Consider the following 18,829-nt stretch of genomic DNA (forward strand, 5'->3'; position numbering starts at 1 on the left):
ACAGTTTCAAATGACTAGAAAAAATAGCTGACTATTCTTACTGGTCTACTTTAAATTCATGATTACCAACCTCAAGTGCCCCTTGTCTGACAAATATACTGTATTACTCTAGTGTATTCACTCTTCCACTCACCTAGATAACTATTTTGTACTTTCCTTCTTTTTTTTTTTTTTTTTTTTTTTTTTTTTTTTTTTTTTTTTTTTTTTTTTAGAGATGGGGTTTTATTCTGGGCAGCAGAAGGGCTGGAATGCAGTGGTGCAGTCCTAGCTCAGTATAACCTCAAACTCCTGACCGCAAATGATCCCCCTGCCTCAGCCTCCAGAGTAGCTGGGACAATAGGCACAAGCCCCCATGCCCAGCTAATTTTTAAAACGATTTAGAAATGGAGTCTTGCTGTGCTGTCTAGACTGGAGTACAATGGCACAGTCATAGATCACTACAGCCTCCTACTCCTCAAGCCATCCTCTGGCCTTAACCTCCCCTGTTGCTGGGATTACAGATGTGAGCCATTGCATCTGGCATATTTCTTTCTACTTGAGTTTGAAACCTCACGTTCAGCAGACTTGTATCCCCTTTCACCGAAAGGATTGAGGCAAACCACAGACAACTCCCACAAGCTCCAGTTACCATATTTACCGCCTACTTACTGTTGGACCAAAATTCTCTGTTCTTTTCATGGATGAACTATGCAAGCCTCTAGTAAGGCCAGTCTCTTTCATTCCTTCCTGGCTGGTCTAGTACATGTTTTGCTTTTATGTCATGAATTTTTTCTTCTTGTGTCATCTGCATCATCAGATTATTTCTATCAGCTTGCAAATGTCAGTTCCCCATCTTAATACAAAATATAAAATCTGGATTCTACTTCCTTTACCTCTTATCAACCATGTCTCTGCTCTACATTATAGAAAAATTACTTCAACTTTTGACTATATTTTGTTTATTTTTCTCATACTGTTGTTTCTTGAATTCATTCCAGTCAGGTATGTGCCACCATCACTTCATGCAAACTGCTTTTATCAATGTCACTGTTGACCAACGTGTTACTAAATCTAATGATCACTTCAAAGTTCTAGTCTTACTTATTTGCTTAGTCTCATCTTATTTGCCACAGCTCCATACTTTTAAAATACCTTCTTCTCCTATCTTCTAGGACATTTGACTGATTTTCTCTCACCTTGCTGGTCATTCCTTCTCAGTCTCCATACCTGAACCCTCCTGACTTCCCTGACTTGTGAATATCAGAGTGTCCTATGGCTCAGTCTTTGAACTTCTCTTTTCCATCTAAACTCTCTAGTGTTCTCCCAAAGATTTGCTGATGAATCCTCAGTGTGCAACTCCTGAGACCTCTCCTCTCGTCTGCTTAAAAATCTGTCTTAACCACCCACTTACTATGTAAATAACTTTCTTTTATTTCTCTGAACCTGTTCAGGTGATCCTTTAAAAGGTAATCAGAACATGTCACTCCCCTATTCAGAACCAGTCCACTCATCCCCAACTCCAGTGGCTTCATATCAACTCCAAATCAAACTTCTTACAAGGCCCTACATGACTGCCTTACTTTTATCTTTCTGAGTTTATTTTTCTTTGTTTACTCAACTCCATCCACACAGGCCTCCTTTCTGGCCTGTGAACATACCAGACATACTCTTGTCTCAGGGCTTTAGTAGTTCTGTTTCATCTGCTTGGAACATTCTTTCTTTTGATATTCCCTTAAGTGGTCCCCTCACCTTTACTTAGCTTTTTCCAAAGTTACTTTAGCAGTGACAGCTTTACTGACTACTTTATCTAAATTTGTATCTCCTCCCCTTCAATACTTTATTTCTCCTTTTCCTGCTTTATGTTTTCTCCTTAGCATTTAACATTTTCTAATGTAATGAATATCTCAATTATTTTGTTTATTTCTGTCTCAGTCACTGGAATATAAGCTCTACATGGGCAAGGATTTTTGTCTGTTTTGTTCACCACCAAATGTCCAGCAGTTTCAGTATTTTTATTTAAATCCTATTGAATTAAAGACAGAAACTTGCTTTTGAATTTCAAATTCCAGTAAAGAGGGCCGTGGTTGGTGCTTTTGACTACTACTGTTTCACCTAGGAGGTCAAATTGTTTTAAACTACCAGTAACCCTTCAGCAAACTTCATTTTATAATTTGTGGGGTTTTTTAAATCAAAATAATTTGGTGGATATTAGGTTTTCATTTTTTCAAATGCTTCTAAAAACAGTTTATGGTGATTTTGCAAAAATATTTTATAATTATTCCAGCTGGCTAAGCTGCAAGATATTCAAATCTGTGTTTTAAATGAGCAGTTTAAAAATGTTTATGCCATGAATGTGGAGTCAGTTAAAAACATTTTTCTTCAAACTTTTTCTCACAGTATGAACCTACTTTTTTTTGTTTTTTTTTTTCTTCAGTGTACTTTCTGATCGGAGCTGTTTAAGAGTTACAGCTGGTCCCACCTCACTGGATCTTGATGTTAATGTTCAGAGGACTCTAGACAACAACTTAGCAACTGAAGCTTATGAAAGAAGAATTAAGCGCCTTGAGCAAGAAAAACTTGAACTCAGTAGGAAACTTCAAGGTAAATATATATTCACTTTTTGAATTGTACTCACAGTGTTATGAGGTGTTTATCGTAAGTGGTTGTTTTATCTTTGGAAAAAAATCTTTTAAGTGGTGAAAAATCAGTTGTAGAAATTTTGCAGAAAACAGCATAATACCATTTATATAAAATCACACAATTAATAATAAACAACAACAAAATAGCTTTTGTTTCCTGTGGGTACATATTTATGTTTATAAAAATGTGTGGGAATACCTTTGGGGATGGGGAAATGGGACCCTCCTCACTTTGTTATAGCACTTTAATGACTTTTCCTATCTTATTTGCTCAATATTTAAGAGCTCTAGCTCCTTTCATGTTGTCATTCTCTGCAGCATTGCTTCTGCCATATTTGGTGATTTTAAAATGCACATACACATAAACTTTTTAAGATTCTGAGTGAGTTTCTTTATTCTTCACCTTCAATGATTGTTTTCTCCATTTCATTTCATCCAGTCCATCCTATGGTAATAAGTATGTCTTAAGATTACCATATCTAAAACTCATTAATTGCAGTTTCCAGCAAATCTTTTATAATCTCCTGCTCATAATTTTCTAGTGCTCTCTCTCTCTGACTCCTTAACTCCAATATTCCTTCACTGCCACCATTACCTACAAGTCTATCACCAATTTAACTCTGCTATTTATACCCTCATTTTTCATTCTCTGCTCAACCATAATCATACCCTGGCATATACCTTCAAATCTATTGTTCCGCTTTCTCTTTGTCAGATACCTTTGGCAGAACCCCAACCGTGTTTGAATACAACTTTGTGTCTTCAACTATCCGGCTGAAGACAGCTTACTTAAAACACCCACAACATGCTGACTAATAATATTAATTCAGATTCACAGGCACTCACCTCAGGTCAGCTCTTCATGCTGCCTAGCAGTCCTACTTTGTTCCCCTAGTCTGTTTCCCTATCCTGTGCTGTAAAATCCAGTGATCATTTCTGTCTTCACCTTTTAACCTATCAGCAATATTTGATCCTGTGGACCATTTATTCCTCCTGATAATGCCTTTTTTTTTTTTGGCGGGGGAGGCGCTTCCGGGGCACTTTATCTCCTGGTTTTCTTTTTCCTCATAAACCAGTCCTTCCCAGTCTCCTTTGCTAAGTTTTCCTTAACTCTTTGACCTTTGAATGTTAGAATACTCTCTACTTGAAGCAAGTCTCTAGTTGAATGATGCCTTCAATGAAGGTTTTCCAGACCATCCTATTTATAATTTAATCATATGTATATCCCCAGTACTACTATCTACTTTTTCTGCTTTTTTCTCTAAAATAAAGGATGTCGCGTATTATATATTTTACTTACATATTTTGTGAATGAAGGAATGTATTTATGCACAAATAATCAGGAACTTGTAACTCCTAGGAGAGAAATAATCAAAGTTTTACAATCACAGAATTTTACTCTCATAGTTTTAGAGGCCAAGTAGAGAAAAAGGCTGTGTAGACATCAATAGAATGGACTATTTTCTGTTTTTCCATAAGTTGTTAAGATCTCTGCATATGAATTACTTCCCTTTTGTGACTGAAATTTTTCTGTTTGTTTTTTTATGTGGTGACATAGCAAAGTGTGCAAGCATTCTACTTTTAAGTATAAGCCTAATAAATGTTTGTATATGTGTACACTAATGTAACCTTCACCCATATTCATGTGTAGAATATTTCCGGCATAGAGTAAAGTCCTCAGATGCCACTTCCCAGTTTGTAACTTATCACTATGAAATAAACATCATCCTAATTTCTTTCACCAAAATTAATGAATTTTTACCTGTTTTTGAACTTCATATAAATGGTATCATACAGTATATTCTCTTTTGTGTATGGCATTTTCACTTGCTGTTTTTTAAAATTCACCCATGTTTTGTATATATCAGTAGTTTGCTCTTTTTTTTTTTGGACTGCTGTTTAGTATTTCATTGTGTATAAGCACTAAAAAATTGCCCAGTCTGTTGTTGGTAAATATTTGGGTTATTTCCAGATGTTGACTACTATGAGTAAAGTTCCTGCAAATGTGCTTATATGTTTATTTTGATGGTCCTGTATACCTGGGAGTAGAATTTCTGGGCCATATAGTAGAGGATTTTCAGCTTTAGAAGGTATTTTCAAAGAGTTTTCCAAAGTGATTATACCAATGTATAGTTCTACTAATAATTTATGAGTTCTACTTTCTTCAGCTCCCCACCAGAACTTGATATTGTCAGCGTTTTTAACTTGTAGCCATTCTGGTAGAAGTATAGTGATATCCTGCCGTGATTTTAATTTGCATTTTCCTGATGGATAATGAGTTTGAATATCTTTTCATATGTTTACTATCCATTTGGATATCTAGTCTTGTGAAGTTCTGGTTCGAGGTTCTTGCCCATTTTTCTGTTAGGTCTTTATATATCTTTTTCTTAGTAATTTGTATGTTACTACTTCACAAACAACGTAGAAACCTTTAGACAACCAGCTCCTTGTATGACTGTTGTTATGTAGTTTACCTTAATCTGTGTTATAAATCTTTTAATACATTTTTACTCGATTGTTGCTTTACGTTTTCTTTACTCATTAATTTTAAGTATCATTTAATTTACCCATTTATTTACCCTTTTGGTGCTTTTTATTTCTCCCTAAATTCTATGTTTCTATCTGGAATCATTTTTCTTTAGCCTCAAAAACTTCCTTTATTGTTTTCTTGTAATATAAGTGTGTTGTGACAATTCTTGATAGGGTTTTGTTGATGTGAAAATGTCTTTATTTTTACCTTCATTTTGGAGGAATACTTGTGCTGGATTAGAATTCTAGCTTGGCAGCTTTTTCTTTCAGAGCTCTACATGCATTATTTTATTCTTTTCTATAATAGCTTCCATAATATTTCTTGAGAAGCCAGCTGTTAATCTTAATCTCTTGAATGTAACGTATATGTTTTCCCTTCCGGCTGCTTTCAGGATTATGTCCTTAACTTCAGTTTCAAATAGTTGGACTGTGATTCACGTACGTGTAGCTTTCTTTGTATTAACAGAAAATCCTGGTTGAGATTCACTGAGCTTTTGCAATCTCGTTTGATGTCTTTTATCAGTTTTGCAAAATTCTAAGCCATAGTCTCTGTAGATACTATTTTGCCTCGTGCACTTTCTCCTCTCCTTCTGGGGCTGTAATTGCGTATATGTCAGATGGTATCTCACATTTCCTTTATGCTCTGTTCTGTTCCTTCCATTGTTTCTTTTTTTGTGTGTGCTTCATTAAGATATTTTCTATTGATCTGCCTTCAGGTTCACTAGTTCTGTCTTCTGCTATATCCATTTTGCTGTTAAGTCCATCTGATTAATCTTAATTTCAGATATTGTCTTTTTTAGTTAAAGTTTATTCATTTGATTCTCTCAATTGCAGTTTTCTGTTGAAATTTCCCCATATTTTTGTGTATTTTTTCGCTATTTTCTGTAACATTTTAATAATATTTTGAGGTCTTTATCTGTTAAATTTCAACAACTGTGAACCTGCCTTTCTGTTTTTTTCTTCCATTTGTCATGCTTTTCTGCTTTTCCAAATGTCTCATGTGAAAGATGTCAGGAATAAAAATAACATAGAAAAGCAAGTTTATATTATTTTTGCCCCAGAGAGGCTTCTCCCTTTTCATTCCATCAAGAATTGAGCTTGGACAAGACTAAATTGCATTTTTTTTTTTTTTTTTGGGGGGGGGGGGGACGGAGTCTCGCTCTGTTGTCCAGGCTGGAGTGCAGTGATTTGATCTCGGCTCACTGCAACCTCTACCTCCCCAGTTCAAGTGATTCTCCTGCCTCAGGCTCCTGAGTAGCTGGGACTACAGGTGTGTGCCACCACGCCTGGCTGATTTTTTTGTATTTTTAGTAGAGATGAGGTTTCACCATGTTAGCCAGGATAGTCTCGATCTCCTGACCTCGTGATCTGCCCGCCTCAGCCTCCCTAAGTGCTGGGATTACAGGCATGAGCCACTGTGCCCGCCTTTAAATTGCATTTTTAATTAGATTCAAACCTACCTTTGATTTCAAATGCCCAGAAGCGGGAGCTGGATAGAGCCTAGTTGGGCCTCTTTCTCCTTCACTTCCTAAACTATGGGAGATTTATTCTCCTCTTCAACCTTCTGCCCTATACCGTTTCCAAATTTGATAAGTGTCTTGATGAAGAGACTGGCCATGTATTTGAAGCAGATTCTCTTCCTCAAGGAGCTCTTCGTCTCTGAAATAATTCTATACTATCAGAGATTTCTGTCTGACTTTTCAAAGCTCCCTAACTTCCCATGCAGCCCCCAAGTACAACAATTAAAATATACCATGGGAATGAAAGCACCATATGCTTACAGACTTTGAGATTTCCAAATTGTTGCATCATCCCCACACATTCTCCAGAAGCTTCAGTGGTTTTTCTTCCCAGCATGTTATCTCTCAATTTAAAGGCCAGGCTTGACCTAAGTACACTCACAGAAATGGATAAAGCTTCCAGGTAAGAAGCAGTTGTAATAGCCTCTTCACCTCAGAATGCCTCACTTCCCTGGCTCACTTTCCCATCTCTGACTGGGAAAGCAAAGAGAACTAAGTAAAGTAAACCAAAGATGTTTTTAAAAATAAGATTTTTTTCAAATTATATACTGAATTTTTACTTTTTACAGCAGGAGAAACAAAGCAGTGACCTGTTGCTTCCTAGTCTGTCCCCTTATGACTAAGAATTTCCTGTGTTTTGGTTTTTTTTTTTTTTTTAATGTTTTGAATTCTTTAATTTGTTCTTAGTATTTTTTTTTACATGTGTAGTATCGTCTGCACAGAGCAAAGCGAACAAAAATGTAAGATCATTGCCTTTTGGCATGAATACTTGTTTCATAGCAGTGACATAGATTAACATTTAAACTGATTCATTCGTCAGCTATTTATTGAGTATCAAATAGCCAGGAACTGTTCTGCATATGACTAGTAATGTAATAAAAAACAGATAAAGACAAAAATACCTCCCCTTGTTATGTTTCCTTTCTACTTTGAGGAGACAGACAATAAATCACATACAAAGTAGGGTCATCCACTGAGAGTAAGGAAGGTAGAGGAGATAATAGATACTTGACAAGAAAAAGAGAAAATATGAAATGATCAGTATAGAGATGAAAAGAGTAAATGAGCCAGGGAAATAGTTTAGGATAGCCAGATATTTCCATGTTATTTAAGTTTAATAATCATGAGTTTTAAATGACTGTGTATTTTTTTCAGTCATTTTTAGCTACTTGGGTAAAATCATAGAGTAGGAGGAGAGTAGAAATTAGCCAAGATTGAGGGCCTTCTAGAATAAGTACAATGGAGGAGAGAAGGGTAAAGAAATGGAAGGTATTTGCAAAACAGTGATGGACCAAAGAATCTAACCAGGGTAAGTAAGGAAGTAAAGAGGAAAAAAATGGAAAGTGTTGGGAACACACTGATTGGCATTTGTGGTGGGAATGAAGAATTGTTGAAGTGGTCCCTGGAGTAGTAAGCTGTACAGATAAGAGAGATGATTTTGGAGGCCATGACGTTATTGATAATGACACAGCGTATAGTAGAATTTCTTAATTGGTGAACCACAAGCATTTGGGGTGAGGTAGTTTTTTCACATGAGAGAGTGTTTCACACTCTGAGATATTGAACATTCTGAGTTTCCAGATGTTAAATACTTGTCGCAGTCTCCTCATGTACTGTGTCAACAACTGACTCCCCTTCTGTCCCCTTCACATGAGGTGATCGTACACCTGCAGTAGAGAACCACTAGTTTAGGATGTGGCCAGTTAATCTGATGGTTATACTGGAGAGAAGTCTATCAGCTAGATTGTTTTGGGTTGCAGATGTGAGAATTCTTAAATAATAAGGATTTATTTTCTCACTTAAGAAGCCAGAAGTAAATGGTTTCAGTGCCAATTTTGGGGTAGCTGCCCTATTAATTTCTTGGCTTTCCTTGATTCCACAATATTGTAGAACTTTCAGATGTAAACTTTGGAAGGTAAGACATCCCTTCATACACCAGATTCACTTCATATACCATCTGACAGACATACCAGGCATTTGACTTATCACATGGTGACGTTCCCTGCTAGGACAAAAAGGAGCTAAATAGATTCATTGGCAGAGTACACCAAGAGTTCTATCTTCGTATCTGCACATATCCAGAGACTCAGAAAGTGGAAGGATTCATTTAGTTTCATACATCTTTCATTTAATGGAAGATTAAAACCTCTCCCTGAAGCCCCCTAGTGGACTTCTTCTCAAGATACCATTTAAGTTCTAACTAGGTCACATACCTAATTCTTGACCAACACTTGCAATGTGGAATGGAATTATTATGATTAATTTAAGTCAGCCAGTTTTGACTGGGCCCACCTTGCCTATGTGCACTGTAGCCTGATAATTGAATTTGGTTCACAAGGAAGAAGAGATGAGTAGATGCTGGGTAAAAACCAGCAGTATCTGCCGTAGAGGATTTATGTGCCTCAGATGTCAGTGTTAGATGGATTATCTATTTTGATGTTAAAGTCACTAAGAATAATAAGAAGGGTAGTAATGGAAAGAAGAGCAGAGAACAACATGTAAAATCCTTGTTTAAAAAAGAGTAAGATAGGGAGGACAAGTGGATAACTACATAAGCAGGAAATGACCATTTCAGTAGACCTAGGAATTTTGAGGAGAGAGGTGGCAATAATGAGCAAGGATGCCTGCCCCACCTTCATACCTGTGGCAGGGGGGTACAGGAGGAAAAGTAACTCCTATTAATGTCCATTTGGTATTTTTTGGTTTTTTGTTTGTTTTTTTGAGACAGAGTTTTTCTCTATCACCCAGGCTGGGTGTGGTGGCATGATCTCAGCTCACTGCAACCTCTGCCTCCCGGGTTCAAGCATTTCTTCTGCCTCAGCCTTCCAAGTAGCTGGTATTACAGGCATGCACCACCATGCCTGGCTAATTTTTATATTTTTAGTAGAGATGGTGTTTCACCATGTAGGCCAGGCTGATCTGCAACTCCTGACCTCAGGTGGTGCACCTGCCTTGGCCTCCCAAAGCACTGGGATTACAGGCATGAGCCACCGCACCTGCACCTCTCCCACATTGGCTATTTTTATGTCCCCCCATTTTCTGCCCCCAATTTAGATGTCTTAAAAAAATAAAAACATTGGATGTTCTTTTCAAAATAATAAATACAGAAAGGACCAGTTTTTAGCATGTTTTGAACCCAAAGAGATAGAAATGTATAAGAAATACTTATATGATGCAGAAAATCAAGATCAGATGCACAATGTAGTATATCTTACACCTTTAATTCAAATTAACAAATATTTATTGACCGCCAAACATATAGGGATTATGGTTTACACACACACGTACATATGCACACACAAAGTAATCAGTAATGATTTGCACTAACTCATAAAGAATTATGGTAAAGGAGAGACTTATTATGTAAGAATCCCTCCATAAATAGCAGAACACCTATTTTAGAACAAAGGGCAATTTCATTTCTGGTGTAAAATGGTAAAAAATATTTTCTTTGTTCCATATCTTTTGATGATATCTGGGAATAAGCCTCAATAGACTTACTGTTCTTTAAAACCTTGTATTTTCTAATTAGAACTGCAAGATAAATTAATATTTTCTATTTAAACTAAATATTTTAGCTACATTGTTGAGCCGTAGTTACCTATAGATGGGCCTCAACTTTCAGACATAAAATTTGGAAGGCCAACACTTCTGCATATGTATATTAACATGCCTAACCCTCCATTTGTAAACCCAATTCAGGTCTTCATATAGCATCTGACTGACATACCAGGCTTTTGAGTTATCACATGGTGATGTTCCTACTAGGAGAAAAAGGAGCTACGTAGTTGATTCACTGGCAGAGTACACCAACAGTATTTAAAACCAAAAATTATTAGAAGGTGGATTCTTTCATATATATATGCAGCGGATTTTTTTTTTTTTTTTTTTGATAGAGTCTCACTTTGTCTCCCAGGCTGGAGTATAGTGCCATGATCATGACTCACTACCACCTCAACCTTCCAGGCTCAAGCAGTTCTCCCATCTGAGCCTCCTGAGTAGTGAGACTTCAGGCATGTGCCACCATGCCCTGCCAATTTTTGTATCTTTTGTAGAGAAAGGGTCTCACTCTGTTGCCCAGGCTGGTCTTATACTCCTGGACTCAAGTGATCTTCCCACTTTGGCCTCCCGGAGTGCTGGGATTACAGGCATGAACTACCATGCCTGGCCTGATTTTTTATGACCTAATTTTTACGTATTCACATGCTTTTTATCAGTGAGTAGATGTTTTGTTCTATAAATTGTGTAAGAATTTCTCTGCAAACAATATAATGTTATTAGTGTTAAGAATTTGGTGTATGGTGATATTTTTATTTATTCTTTTTTTTAAAGAGTCAACACAGACTGTCCAAGCTCTGCAGTATTCAACTGTTGATGGTCCACTAACAGCAAGCAAAGATTTAGAAATAAAAAACTTAAAAGAAGAAATTGAAAAACTAAGGAAACAAGTAACAGGTAAATATCTGTGATTCACTGCTAATTCAGTTTAGGAAATGTTTAAACAATGGTTTATTCACACAAAAAACATCTATTGAGAACCTGTCTGTGTTATGTGATGTGAGTTCCGTGGTAGTCAGGGAAGGGCAGATAAGAATGGGTTCTGCTCTCAAGGAGTTCACATTTTGGTCTGGGAAACAGATAAACAGTTATTGCAATACGTACAAAAAGGCTATCAGGAAAAATAAATGGAGATACGTGGAGAGTACATAAGAGGATCACCTAACCCAGACTTATGTGAATAAGGATGGCTTTTTTGGAAGGCCTGTTCATTTTGGAATTTGTCTGGCAAAGCATATTTGTGAGGAGAGGAAAAGGTGAGTAAGGTGTGAGGAAGGACACTAGAGACAAGCAGAGTGCATGTATACAGGCATCAGGAAAATTTATTTTATTTGTTATGCAATTACTTTTTCCTTGTATTACTAAGATTAAAATTAAATTTGACAAGTGTTTGTATACCTATTATTCATTTATTGCATTTATTCAATAAATATATATTTAGCACCTACTATGTAGCAGGTGTTGTTTTAGGCTCTTGGGATTCAACTTAAGCAAAACAACTTTAAACAAAAAATCTTTGCTTTGGCCTGGGTAAAGGACAGAAAACAGAAACCAGTAAATATATAACTTTGTAAATGATACAGTATGTTAGAAGGTAATAAGTGCTTTAAAAATAAAAATAGAATAAGGAGAATTAGATGTGCAAAATGAGGAGTTTTATCATGTTAAGTATAGTGCTCCAGGGGTAGGCCTAACTGAGAAGGTGACTTGTTAGCAAAAATTTAAAGAAGGCAAGGGGGTTAGCCATACAGTTATCTGCAAAATATATGTTCTAAGCAGAAGGACTAGCTGGTGCAAAGACTCTAAAATCAAATGTGCCCCAGGTGTTCAAGTAAAACAGAGTACTGCATGGCTGGAGCAGAATGAGCAAGCAGGGAGAATGGAAGGAAATGAGAACTAAAGGGGTGAAATGGGCTTGTTGCCTGATCGGTAGAGCCTTACTGATTGTCGTAAGGTCTTTGGTTTTTACTCAGAATGAAATGGCAGTTTTTTGCAGGGTTTAGAGGCATTACATGATCTGAATAAGTAGAGGGATAGGAAGAGAGAGCAGAAGGTACTGTTTTAACGAGAATGGTCAGGCCTCTCCAGGAAGGCAGTTTTAGGCAAAAATAAGTAAAAGAGAAGAAATAATCTAATGTAGCATCTTTTATAAAAGTGACTATTTAAAATGCCATATTAGCACTTTGTTTATTTTAAATATATGGAGATCTTAATTTTGAGCATAATTTGTGAATGCTATTTTGTGTTTTTAAGAGGCTGTCCTCCTAAGAAATATCTATATATCTAATCTCTGTTACTTTTATCTTTCTAAAAGTAAGTTATTATAGATTGGGAACGTGATAAGTGAATCATGGACTTTGCTTTGGTACCAACAGTAACATTAAGAGTGTCATTGAATGTCTACATTAGAGTTGTATGACACTAAAACAGCAGTAGAACAGAAGACCAGCTAGAATGGTCAGTGATTTGTCTTCAGAGAGGCAATAGGGATTTGGAAAACTTATTCATAAGCCTGTCTCTTCTCTTTTTAATAGTAGAATGTGGCTTTGAATGGCAGTAGCTTTTGAAAGCTTGCTAATTAATTTCAAAACTGCCTTGAAATAGATGATATTGATGTAAAATATTCAAATCAATAATATAGTTGTTATGTCATTCACCAAAATAGTTGTGAGCTTCTTTGTTAGCTCTGTGTAAGAGCTAAATTTTTACATCTTAAAACATTTTGCTGTCATTCACAGTAATGTTCTGGCACTATCCAAAGGAAACCTGTGTTGATGTCTAACCCATTATATATAGAATCATGATAAGTAATTTCATTTTCTGAGTAATTCCAAATAGTATTGTATTTTTAATTTTATTGTTCATGTGTTTATTGCTAATATATAGAAATATAATTGATTTTTACATGTTTATTTTGTATTCTACAGTGTTGCTACACTCCCTTATTAGTTCTAAGAGGGCTTTAAAAAATAGTTTATTTGGGATTTTTAATTCTGACGATCATGTCATCTGCAGGTGGGAACAGTTTTATTCCTCCCTTTCTGATCTATATGCTTTTTGTTTCCTTTTCTTGCCTTATTGCAGGAACTTGCAGCACTATGTTATGCTAAAGAAGAATGATGAGAAGAACATTCTAGCTTCTCAATCTTGGGGAAAAGCATTAGTTTCTTTCTGTTTTTGTATTTCTAAGGGCTTTTAAAATCATTAATGGGTGCTGAATTTTGTCAGATGCTTTTTCTGCATAAATTGATATGAACATATGATTTTCAAAAAATAACCTGTTAATATGGCGAATTACATTGGTTGATTTTAAAGTGTTGAACCAGCCATACATCCCTCTTGTAAACAGTGGTCATGGTGTACAATTATTTTTATATGTTGCTGAATTCCATTCCTAATATATTTTTAAGGATTTTTGCATCGATATACATGAAGGATATTAGTCTTTAGTGTTCTTTTTTTTTTTTTTTTCTTCTTTTTCCTTTCTTTCTTTCTTGTACTGGCTGTTTCTCTGTCAACATAGCTGGTGGCTACTGTCACCAGCAGCCGCCAGAGGCCTGAACAAAAGAGCACTAGCAGGGGATCCACCTGCATGCATCCTTTCTGAGGCAGCCTTGCAGTCAGGAGTCAGATTGCTGGTACAGCGTCAATGACAACCTCAATGTGAACATTTAAGAGTTTTTAGTACTTACAGACATTGTGGCACATGGCATACCTGGAGGCCACACACCTGGAGGTCAGGGAGTGCAGGGAGACAGAGAGCCTTGAGCAGGAGAGCATGGCAACTAGCAGTATATATTAGGGAATAGGATGTAGATCACTTTAAGTTTGGAAGCCAGTGCTTGAATGGTCCCTTTAGAGGAGGTGGCTGGAAGGCAGGATCCCAGTCTGCTAGGTGGGAGAGATGTCTCCAGCTTGAGCCCCTTGGGTGTGGTGTAGAATTGAAAACTGCATCAAGAGTGACTAAGCCCTGCCTCTGAAACAAGAAAGCTAAACCTGCATTCAAAATGAATGCTGAGGCAGCATAAAATTATTATAAAATTATACATTTATTATAAATGATTTATTTTAAAGTAAAATTAAATATGCTGTAAATTTATAAATACACTTGATCCTTGAGCAACAGGGATTTGAACTGTGTGGATCTACTTATATGCAGATTTTTTTCCCAACCACATAGAGATTGAAAATACAATATGCTTGGGATCCGAAAGTCAACCCAGGTTGGAGGTGGAAGTCCAGGTTTCCTGTGTGGTTTCCACTGACAGTGTGTGTGAGGGGAGGCTTGTTGTCAGTCAGCCAGTGAGGGTTAATGTGCTGTCTTTTTGTGACACCACTCTTTTTTTTTTTTTTAAATTTGGAGATAGAGTCTCACTCTGTTGCCCAGGCTAGAGTACAGTGACATGATGTCAGCCCACTGCAACCACCATCCCCCAGGTTCAAGCAATTCTTGTGCCTCATCCTTCTGAGTAGCTGGGACCACACCCGGCTAATGTTTTGTGTTTTTAGTAGAAATGGGGTCTCGCTGTGTTGCCTGGGCTGGTCTCGAACTCCTGTCTTCTAGTGATTCACCCTCCTCAGCTTCCCAAAGTGCTGGGATTATAGGCATGAGTAACCACACCCATGTTTTTCTGACACCACTTTTGCAGATATATTTGAGCATCTCATTATAGCCTCATGAGGTTGGAAATCTAGCCCCCATGCACTTATCCATTGTTGACATTGGTGACATGGGACCAGTTTTTTTCTGTGATGTTTATCTCAAGTAGAATTGTTAGTTTCTATGAGTTTTCTGTCTTCCTGGTCTACCCCTTTCCTAATCCTTTGGCTAGAAAGAGCAGGCTTTTGTTGGGGCTTTTTCTCTTTATAGCTGTTGTCATTTGTGGGTTATCATCTTTAGCTCTAATTCTGGGGTATATGAACCAAGAAGAAACCCCAGAAAACTCAACCATTATGTTGTTTATCAGATCCCAATGTCCTGAGGAAGTTTTTTTCTTCACATTTCAGAGTCGTCTTATGTTTGTTTTATGTATAATGTCTAGGGTTTTAAGTTATACTTAATGGGAAGAATGGGAAATATATCTATTCCATCTTCCCAGAACTTGAAGTCTCCAGAGTAAGCTTTAAAAATGTAAGTCTGTTCATGTCACAGCTTCAACATAAATATCTTCAGTGGACCCCCATTGCCTGCAGGATAAAGTAGAAATTTCTCAATTCTAACACAAGGCCCTTCATTATTATGCATGTATTTGCCTCTCGAGCTTTATCTCTTGTTACTACTCCCTTGTCCAGTGATTCCAGCCATACTGAATCACCCCGTGATGCTCCACTTCCTTCACATACTGTCTTTTTTTCCTTCCCTTTCTTTTTTCCTTCCCTTTTTAACAAAAAATACAAATTGAAGGCTCCCTTTAGGACCTGCCTGATGAGTAGCCCCAACTTTAATTTGGCTCTGAAGAAAAAAGTATCCAAAATACCTTTAATCTGTCATTCCTCCAGATACTTCTTGAGCAAAGTCTTTGTGTATACAAATACCCACCATTAATGACTGGTTATCTTGTGTTTCCCAACAGCAGTGTTCTCCAATATTTTTAAGTTCCTGGAAAAAAATGTGACAAATTTATAATTATTGACAACTTCTTTTTAATATTTGCTTCTTTACCATACTCTGAGCTCCTAAAGGTTAGGAAGTAGGTTATAGTAGGTTTTCCTACTACATTCCTAATGCCAAGCTTATTGCCAGTATTGTATAACAGACAGTAAATATATATTTGTTGAGTATCAGCAGACAAAAATAAAATTTTTTAAATAAAAAATTCATACCTCATTTAATATTTTTGTATGAGAAAATAGGATTTTTTTGTTTCCTAAATGAAAAATTTATTATAATCTATAATGTACTTTTGAAACTGTCATTCTTATGTTGCCTTGAGGTTGGGGATATGTGTCTCTGTGTACTGTTTCTGTTTGTCCAACCCTAAACTAACACACACACAGACATACACACACACACACACACACACACACGCACACATTCTGTCTCTTTCTCCTTCCCTCTCTCCCCTGTGAATAGGAGTATTGATAATAAGGGAGCCTATTTTTACTGATTATAATTAGAAGTAAAGTTTCTTCGCATCTCAGAAGAGTTACATAATGGGAAAAATGAAAATATTCATCTTGTGGATCAGGGAGATGTTTTGGTTGTTCTGCCAACCTCCTGCTGGCCCCAGTCTTAACCCCTTTCCAGTTTATAGTGTTCCCCTTTGAATACTGCTTTAGTCATGCCCATTTTTGGACCTCAATTCCTATAGCATATATAGCCTGCCACACAATTTGCATTTGATTTTCTACATTATTATTTTTTAAAAGAGTGTTGCTGTTGTCTAACTTATCTCCTTTAAGACAGAGACCATATTTTATATTTCTCTTCCATGCCATATAGCACCAAGAAAATAACCCCATATGTATGATACCTGCATTAGGTCCTCATTACTAACAAGTTGAATTTTACAGTCCTAAATAGCATTCGTGAGCTAAGAACCATTTAGTTGATATCAGCTAACCCAGTTTCCTAGTACAGCTTTTTCTTTTGAGACAGAGTCTCATTTTATTGCCCAGGCCGGAATGCAGTGATGCGATCTTGGCTCACTGCAGCCTCCGCCTCCTGGGTTCAAGTGATTCTCCTGCCTCAGCCCTTCTCAAGTAACTGAGTTTATAGGTGTGTGCCACACCTGGCTAATTTTTGTATATTTACTAGAGCTGGAGTTTCACCATGTTAGCCCGGCTGGTCTTGAACCCCTGACCTAAGGTGATCTGCCCGCCTCAGCCTCCCAAAGTGCTAGGATTACAGGCATGAGCCATGGTTCCCAGCCTAGTACAGCTTTTTCTATTTGTTCACTATAATTAGTTTTTAACAACTTTATCTAAATGTCATGGCTAATTGTGTTGGATATTTTTAATAGTCTCTGGATTTCTTTCAGAATTTTAGCCATATTTGCTATTTGTTGTAGTGAAAGTAAAGGCTCTGCTGCTTTACCCATTTTATAGTACTTGACCAAAGTTCAAAGCATTCTGGATTTTTCTTGATATGGGGTGTTCATCTTTTGGGAATGTAACATTCTGTGTTTTCCAAATTACGAGTGCTGTGTTTCCCTCCATAATGGAGAATTTTATGAAATATTGGAGGAGGGGTTATCTTTTCCAACACTTCTTAATCTAGTACATTCTTTTGTACTTCTCATAATTCACATACTGTTGTTTAAATGAATGTTTTGAGCTTTTTTCACTTTTGAAAAGTGTCTGAAATATAAAACAGGGAAATTTGACATATATTTCTCCAACAACTCCATTGCAAAGCAGCCAAAATAAAATGGCTGTGGTGAAAACTAAAATTAACACTGTATTGAAATAAATCAGTAAAAATATCCTTAAAGCTTTTAGATGCTATCCCATGTGATATCATCTGTTACAAACTTTATATGATAGGGAAATTTTATGAAATACTGAATTTTTTTGTTTCTCAGAGCTGTTGAAATAAGTCAGTAACAATAATTTCTGAAAAAATTGTACATGTCAGAGAACAACACTTCAAAAGTAGAAGAAAGAAAGTGTGCTCAGAATGGATTACTAAATGTACCATATCGCTACTCTAAATTGATTTTCCTTAACCATAAAATGTAATTAAAATGAACCAGGAAGTGACAGAAGTCAGCTGCTTTACAGGCTACATTTTTACTCTTAATTATGAGAAATAACAAAAGTAAATTGATATTTACTTTAGAAATTGTTGAAATCCAGGCCGGGCACGGTGGCTCATGCCAGTAATCCCAGTACTTTGGGAGGCTGAGGTGGGCGGATCACCTGAGATCAGGAGTTGGAGACCAGCCTGGCCAACATGATGAAACCCCATCTCTACTAAAAATACAAGAATTAGCCGAGCATGGTGGCAAGTGTCTGTAATCCTAGCTGCTCAGGAGGCTGAGGCAGGAGAATTGCTTGAACCTGGAAGGCGGAGGTTGCAGTGAGCCAATATCACACCATTGCACTCCAGTCTGGGTGACAGAGCAAGACTCTGTCTCAAAAAAAAAAAAGAAAAACAAGAAATTCTTGAAATCCTAAAAATGTTAAAAACTTGAACTAGAAAATATTTAAATGTGTTTGAAAGAAATTAATTTAAATAGAAATATTCCCCTATGAAATGCCAAAATGTGATAAAGTGATAAAATACAGTTTTCTGAATATAAGACTAAACACCATGATTAAGATTAAACACCCTATGATTTTTAGTTTTCTTCACATAAGCATTCATTAATTGATACTGTTCAGATACTATGAATACCAGTTAATACAACTTTACATCTTCAAAAGTTAACTGTGCTATTAATAACTATACTTTCAAAGTAAGTTTGAAATCTGTAAGTTTATTGCACTGATACCAGTTATTTATGGAATGTAGTACTATACAATGCATGATACACTAATACATTTAAGTAATTTTTAGACTGCAGGTTTCATCTACACAAGTGAATTGCTTTTCCCAATAGGACTAACATATTAACACTACTTCATTTATTGAAAACATCAGTCTCAACAGTATACAACACT

The 18,829-nt window shown here is 36.5% G+C and overlaps 1 protein-coding gene across 16 annotated transcripts in view; it reads left to right on the forward strand.

Moving 5' to 3' along the window:
- Positions 1 to 18,829, forward strand: part of CDC42BPA (CDC42 binding protein kinase alpha) — a 322,506-nt gene that overhangs the window by 168,643 nt on the left and 135,034 nt on the right. For all 16 annotated transcript variants that reach the window (XR_012091165.1, XM_007988230.3, XM_037985490.2 and 13 more), the window contains 2 exons: positions 2,414 to 2,580; positions 11,000 to 11,122. Coding sequence is in view for 15 of the 16 variants with exons in the window: in XM_007988230.3 (XP_007986421.2) it covers positions 2,414 to 2,580; positions 11,000 to 11,122 (290 nt within the window). In the remaining variant the exon portion in view is untranslated. The remainder of the gene's footprint in view (positions 1 to 2,413; positions 2,581 to 10,999; positions 11,123 to 18,829) is intronic.

This window comes from Chlorocebus sabaeus, chromosome 25, assembly GCF_047675955.1.
Source record: "Chlorocebus sabaeus isolate Y175 chromosome 25, mChlSab1.0.hap1, whole genome shotgun sequence".
NCBI lineage: Eukaryota > Metazoa > Chordata > Mammalia > Primates > Cercopithecidae > Chlorocebus > Chlorocebus sabaeus.